Source organism: Salvelinus fontinalis, chromosome 42 (genome assembly GCF_029448725.1).
Source record: "Salvelinus fontinalis isolate EN_2023a chromosome 42, ASM2944872v1, whole genome shotgun sequence".
Taxonomy (NCBI): domain Eukaryota; kingdom Metazoa; phylum Chordata; class Actinopteri; order Salmoniformes; family Salmonidae; genus Salvelinus; species Salvelinus fontinalis.
Window position 1 is genome coordinate 22,898,154 of NC_074706.1, and position 6,974 is coordinate 22,905,127.

The window sequence follows — 6,974 nt, forward strand, 5'->3', positions numbered from 1 at the left end:
GTGGCAGCTGTAGAGAAGTGCTTGGGATTATGAGAATTTACTACAGAAGAGTTACACAGTGTTTTGAATGGTAGTGTTCTGTCCTCCCAGGCTGGCAGCCTGGTGTAGGATCAGATAGGGTCAACATAGTGGAATGGGGTTGGGTTTTAATAAATGTTGGGTTAGTTGGCAGGATTTTTCCTTTTACCTTTTCCCATTTATACTCCAGTCCAGGTGATGGCGGTAATGCAACGTTAATATTGGATGCCAACCGGAATTAAAAACTGAAGATAATAAAGTCTGCCGGAAACCAACACGAAGAAAAAGTCGTAAACGGAAGTGAACAATCATTTCCAAGTTAGCGTTTTATTGTTGTATTTACACGTTTATTAACACCCTAGAACTCAACATATGACTAATTTAACTGCTCAGCATCATATCCTTACTCAAGTTAGTGTTTAATTTGCGTTGGAAACAGGACTTAAATTATAGGTTTAATATAAGTAACGCTAGCTAGCTGTTAACGCTAACAATGGCTAATTGTATGGTTTTTCACACTCAAATAGCCTCCATTATGGAGGTGCTAGCGAATGCAGCCGTGGCAGACATCTGTAAACTCGTAGACGACGACTATGCAGTGTTTCGTTTGGAAATAACTCAAAGCCAGAAAGAAAACGGGGCACTGAGGAGAAAACTACAGCTACTGGAAATGAAGGTGGCACGGGAGCGCGCAGAGAGGACAGTGATGCGGGAGCGCGTCGTCCCAGGGAGTACTACGAGTAGTGTCAAGATCCTGGACCGATACAGAGGAATGGCAAGAGGTACATTTAGCATAAAATGTATAGTTCAGTGCCTGTCGCCACGTTCCCCTCTGGACATGTGTTCAGAGGTGTCTTGATCAGTTTTTTGGCTAGTATGCAATTCCCCTGATTATTTAGCTACCTTACATAGACACAATTTCATATTCTAACCATATTCTTGATTAACTGCATTTCCTATTATCTACTCAATGAAAACAGTATGATGCATGGAACATAATACATCAATCAATAAATAGTATATCATGAAGTTATGAGAAGTGTTACCTTACATCCTTGCCAATTGTAGACAGTGTCAAAACTGTGAATAGTGTACAATATAGCGTTGAGCATTGACAGTAGGTAAAATAACCACCTCTTTTACTCCAATCACTCTCAGGTGAAGGACATCTCACTGGAGGCCACAGGATCTCTGTGAAGCCAGCAGGACACAATACATGGAGAGATGACCAACCAATCACTGTTGATGAGGGGAGTGGAACCTCAACCCAGCATGTTATCATGATAGAGGTTAGTGTAATAGTGTTGCATTACAAATTACAGTTACTTTGTAAATCAAATGTGGCCCATTTATTTCAGAAAGGCTTCCCTCAGGAATTCACTTGCTTACTTGTACATCCGTATTTATCTGCCATAGGGGAGCTTGTGAGACTTCCTTACAACATATTTATCAAATTCTACTCATGTACTGGTAACCTCCTCACTTCTTATCAGTCTGCAGAAGCTGCTGGTCCTGGGGTCAAGCTGGAGAGGTCTGAAGGAGAGGACCCACGACACAGCAGAGACATCCAGGCTGGAGCGCACCCTGTAGCCACGGATGATTCCACCACCGCCCCAGCGCAGCACAGGACCCGACGTAGCATCACGGAGGTCAGTGGAACGCCGAACACTGTACTCAAGTCAGAGACAGACACTGAGACTTTAACGGGGATGGGGCAACTGGGCTGTCCTCCTGCTCCCCGCTCAGAGAATTTACTTTATGGTAACCCGAGCCCGGTTCTATCCCATCAGGACTCAGGTGATGCATTACAGACTGGCAATGATCCGTCCTGTTCATACGCTACAGAGACTGAGATGATACCTGGTGACACATCTGTGGACTTAGATACACAGACTAATCCAATGAGAGGTGACTGGAACCGGTACAGCAGTAGTGTATACTCTGAAGGGTGCCTAAATAAGAAACGGGAGGTTATAGTCTTAGATGACATGATTGTGAAAGTGGAGGACGACACTCCTCTGACATGGAATGCAAACGAAACTCACTTAGGAGAAGGACACTCGCAGTGCAACACCAGTGACTTCTTAGACTACAGGGAAAGCTTAGAGACAAATCCAAATGTCGCAACCCACTCCCCTTTACATGCGTTCAGGGATCACGACCCAGTGTCTCCGTCAATGGGGCCTTCCGATTCACATGGCCGCGTCCTTTTCGATCAGGTATTGAACTCAAACGACAGGGCTAGAGCCCAGGCTCAGGGAGGGCGAGCCACATCAGGCAATAGTAAAGAGAAACGGTTCCTCTGCATGTTCTGTCACAAAGGCTTCAGCTGCCTCCAGAAGGTGGAGAGTCACCAGAGGGTCCACACAGGGGAGAAATCCTTCAGCTGTACCCAGTGTGAGAAGAGGTTCTCTCACCAGCACCACCTGAAGAGGCACCAGAGGGTCCACACAGGGGAGAAACCCTACAGCTGCCCTCAGTGTGAGAAGAGGTTCTCCCGCCAGGACCAGCTGAAGATGCACCTGAAGGTCCACACTGGAGAAAGGCCATTCGCCTGTACACACTGCGGGAAAAGGTTCTCAGAGAGGAGCTACCTTAGGACACACCAGCAGAAAAACCATTCCACTCTATAACATAGAAAATAACCATTCCACTCGATAGCTTCTGACATTTAGATCAAACCCTGCATTAAAGACAAAGATTCATTTTCATTGCTGCCATCAGAAAAGATCCACAGATGCATTCAGAATAACAAGAGTAACAGATTTCAGTGTTGAATGTTCCTCGGTAGAATATTGCATCCAATCATTGTGTGATATATATATATATATAAAAAAGCCTAAAAAGTCTGTTACATAGTGTGTTTGTACTGTGGAGGATATATAATGTTCATAAATGCCTATTTCATTACTTCTGTTCAACTACTTAATTTTTTCCCCAAAACACTGAGAAAATTAATGCAGTATCAAGTTCATGCAGATTTTTAGTTGTGACGTGTATGTGTGGTTTTCATATGGTGTATTTAAATAATGTTTATAATTAATAAACATATAATGGGACTTTTCATTAAGACTTTTATTCACCCCCCTTTGATTTCTTCAAATTTTGTAATAAAGTATGATTAAAATGGATTGAATTGTCATTTTATTATTTATTTATTTTTGACCCCTTTTTCGTGGTATCCAATTGGTAGTAGTTAGTCTTGTCTCATCGCTGCAACTCTCATAGAGACTCAGGAGAGACGAAGGTCGAGAGCCGTGTGTCCTCCGAAACACAACCCAACCAAGTGGGCATTCTTGACACAATGCCCACTTAACCCGGAAGCCAGCTGCACCAATATTTCGGAGGAAACACCATACACCTGGCAACCGTGTCAGCGTGCACTGCGCTCGGGCCCGCCACAGGAGTCGCTAGTGCGCGATGGGACAAGGACATCCCTGCCGGCCAAACCCTAACCTAACCCGGACGACGCTGGGCCAATTGTGCGCCGCCCCATGGGTCTTCCGGTTGTGGTCGGCTGCGACAGCCTGGACACAAACCCAGAATCTCTAGTGGCACAGCTAGCACTGCGCCACTCGGGAGGCTGAATTGTAATTTTTAGTCAATGATCTACACGACATACTCTGCCAAAGTGGAAGAATAATTCTAACATTTTTGAAAGAAATAAAAAAACGAATATACCTTGATTAGATAAGTATTTACCCCCGAGTCAGTGATTACAGCTGTGAGTCATCTTGGGTAAGTCGGTAAGAACTTTGCACACCTGGATTGTGCAATATTTGCCCATTTATTATTTTCTAAGTTCTGTAAGCTCTGTCAAGGAGTAAGGGATCATGGCTAGACCGCCATTTTCAAGTCTTACTGTACATTTCCAAGCAGATTTAATTACAAACTATAACTTGGCCACTCAGGAACATTCCCTGTCTTCATGGTAAGCAACTCCAATGTAGATTTGGCCTTGTGTTGTAGATTATTGTCCTGCTGAAAGGTAAATTCCTCTGCCAGTGTCTGGTGACAAGCAGGTTTTCCCCAAAGATTTTTCCTGTGCCTAGCTCCATCCCGTTTCTTTTCATCCTGAAAAACTCCCCAGTTTTTGCCTATGTCCAGCATACCCATACCATGATGCAGTCACCACCACGCTTGAAAATAAGGAGACGGTTACTCAGTGACGTGTTGGATTTGCCCCAAACATAAGGCTTTGCTTTTAAGCAAAAAAAGTACTATTACTGTTGTGCCTTGTTGCATACAGGATGCATGGTTTGGAGAATGTTTTAAATATTTGTATTCTTTTCACTCTGTCATTATTGTGAAGTCACTACAATGTTGTTGATCCATCCTCAGTTTTCTCCTATCACAGCCATTGAACTCCGTAGCTGTTTTAAAATCAGTTTCCTTCCTTTCCTGCAGCTCAGTGTAGGAGGACAACTGCATCTTTGATGTGTTTGAGTGGTTTAATACATCATCCACAGCATAACCCTTACAAAAAAAGATTGCAGTCAGAGTGCAGTATAACTGCAGTATGCTGCAAATACTGCGTCCAAAATACGTATTTTTTTACTGCAGTAATTTTGCAATGCAACTGCTGTCAGAGTGCAGTATAACTTACTATAAATAACAGTTATTCTTCAATTACTGTGTCCAAAATACCACAGTCAACTGCAGTTATTGCACTTTTACTGTAGTTTCAAAACTGCAAATCTTTTTTTGTAAGGAAATTAACTTAAGCATGGTTAATTAAATAGATATTCAATGTTTGATTTGTTATTGTTACCCATCTACAAACCACTGCCTTTCTTTGAGGCTTTTGAAAAGCTCCCTGGTCTTTGTAGTTGAATCTGTGCTTTACTTGACTGAGGGAACTTGCAGATGTTGCATGTATGGGGGACAGCGGAAGGTGTAGTCGTTCAAAAATCATGTCAACCCCTGTTATTTCACCAAGTGAGTCCATGTAACTGAGTATGTGATTTGTTAAAGGTCAACTGCCCCTCAGGCCATTTAAAACCAAACATGAATTCTAGTGTCAAAATTGACTACAAAGTGTGAAGTCAGTCTTGTCCAAAACAGAGTTTTGTAAGTGAGTTTGTCACAGCTCACTGGAGGGTTGGTATGGATTTACTTTTTCCAATGATGCCCAATTGCCCAGAAACAACACTCCCCCAGCTGTGGTCCGCCCCCAGCCATATGGACATTTGTTGATAAGTCTGCATATGGGTGCAGCGCACACACATTTTGCTCTGCAATAGGAGTGAAAATGGGCTTCCATAAAGTTGTTCAACAATCTTGTTGTTCCAAGCTCCAACAGTGCAGTAGGATCTAACACACAAATCTAAAAGTAAAAGAATGGAATTAAGAAAATATATTAATATTAGGACGAGCAATGTCGGAGTAGCATTGACTAAAATACAGTAGAATAGGACACAGTATATTCATATGAGATGAGTAAAGCAGTATGTAAACATTATTCAAGTGACTAGTGTTCCATTATTAAAGTGGCCAGTGATTCCATGTCTATGTATATAGGGCATCAGCCTCTAAGGTGCAGGGTTGAGTAATCGGGTGGTAGTCGGCTAGTGATGGCTATTTAACAGTCTGATGGCCTTGAGATGGAAGCTGTTTTTCAGTCTCTCGGTCCCAGCTTTGATGCACCTGTACTGAACTCGCCTTCTGGATGATAGCGGGGTGAACAGGCCGTGGCTCGGGTGGTTGATGTCCTTGATGATATTTTTGGCCTTCCTGTGACATCGGGTGCTGTAGGTGACCTGGAGGGCAGACAGTGTGCCTCGGGTGATACGTTGGGCAGACCGCACCACCCTCTGGAAAGCCCTGCGGTTGCAGGCGGTGCAGTTGCCGTACCAGGCGGTGATACAGCCCGACAGGATGCTCTCAATTGTGCATCTGTAAAAGTTTGAGGGTCTTAGGGGCCAAGCTGAATGTCTTCAAACTCCTGAGGTTGAATAGGCGCTGTTTCGCCTTCTTCACCACACTGTCTGTGGGGGTGGACCATTTCAGATAGTCAGTGATGTGTACACCGAGGAACTTGAAGCTTTTCACCTTCTCCACTGTGGTCCCGTCGATGTGGATAGGGGCTAGTTATAGGCAATAGTAAAGGGCTTACATGTGTTACATATATATACACTGTATGTTACAGGAGAAGGTCAATTTGGGAAATGTATACGTTCCCCGTACCATTTGAAACAGGAAAGGAGCCAGCATATATTACAAGTTAAATCAGTTGACAGACAGTGAGCTGGTATGGGTCGTATCAGGTTTCACCCAGCTTTGAGCTTTTCATCCCTTGGTCCCTCCCTCCACACAGCTCTAAGCATCAACCTCTCCTTCCTTCTATCCCTCCCTTAAGCTCTCCCCTCCCCCATAATTGGAAACATTCCCTTTTAAGTGAGATTTGTTTTTTTAACCATTCCTCTCCCTTACCGAACGGTTTGTCCTGTCTGAACTAGTGCTCCCTCTGCTGTTTCCTGAAGTCCACAATCAGCTCCTTTGTTTGGTGCAGTGCGATGGCGATTGTATCGTCTGTGGATCTATTGGGGCGGTAAGCAAATTGAAGAGGGTCTAGGGTGTCAGGTAAGGTAGAGGTGATATGATCCTTAACTAGCCTCTCAAAGCACTTTATGATGACAGAAGTGAGTGCTATGGGGCGATAGTCATTTAGTTCAGTTACTTTTACTTTCTTGGGTACAGAAACAATGGTGGACATCTTGAAGCAAGTGGGGATAGCAGACTGGGATAGGGAGAGATTGAATATGTCCGTAAACACTCAAGCCAGCTGGTCTGCGCATGCTCTGAGGACGCGGCTAGGGATGCTGTCTGGGCTGGCAGCCTTGCAAGGCTTAACACGCTTAAATGTCTTACTCACGTCGGCCACTGAAAACAAGAGCCCACAGTCCTTGGAAGCGGGCCATGTCGGTGGCACCGTGTTAACCTCAAACCGGTCGAAG

General features: G+C 44.1%; 1 protein-coding gene across 2 annotated transcripts; it reads left to right on the forward strand.

The window, feature by feature from the left end:
- Nucleotides 1-260: 260 nt before the first annotated feature.
- Nucleotides 261-3,149, forward strand: LOC129841173 (zinc finger protein 112-like). Of its 2 annotated transcripts, XM_055909322.1 has the most exons (4): nt 261-800; nt 1,177-1,307; nt 1,512-1,667; nt 1,809-3,149. In XM_055909322.1, exons 1-4 carry the CDS (start codon nt 512-514, stop codon nt 2,649-2,651), a joined length of 1,419 nt encoding a protein of 472 aa, XP_055765297.1. In that variant the 5' UTR covers nt 261-511; the 3' UTR covers nt 2,652-3,149. The 2 variants fall into 2 exon arrangements, with proteins under 2 accessions (XP_055765297.1, XP_055765296.1); XM_055909321.1 differs by having other exon boundaries at nt 262-800; nt 1,512-3,149.
- The last annotated feature ends 3,825 nt before the right edge of the window (nt 3,150-6,974 follow it).

Bases quoted from the DNA above. Each gene is read 5' to 3' on its own strand.
- LOC129841173 (XM_055909321.1), top strand. From the start codon at position 512: ATGGCTAATTGTATGGTTTTTCACACTCAAATAGCCTCCATTATGGAG. The intron at 801-1,176 runs GTACATTTAGCA...AATCACTCTCAG, and splicing joins ATACAGAGGAATGGCAAGAG to GTGAAGGACATCTCACTGGA. The intron at 1,308-1,511 runs GTTAGTGTAATA...ACTTCTTATCAG, and splicing joins AGCATGTTATCATGATAGAG to TCTGCAGAAGCTGCTGGTCC.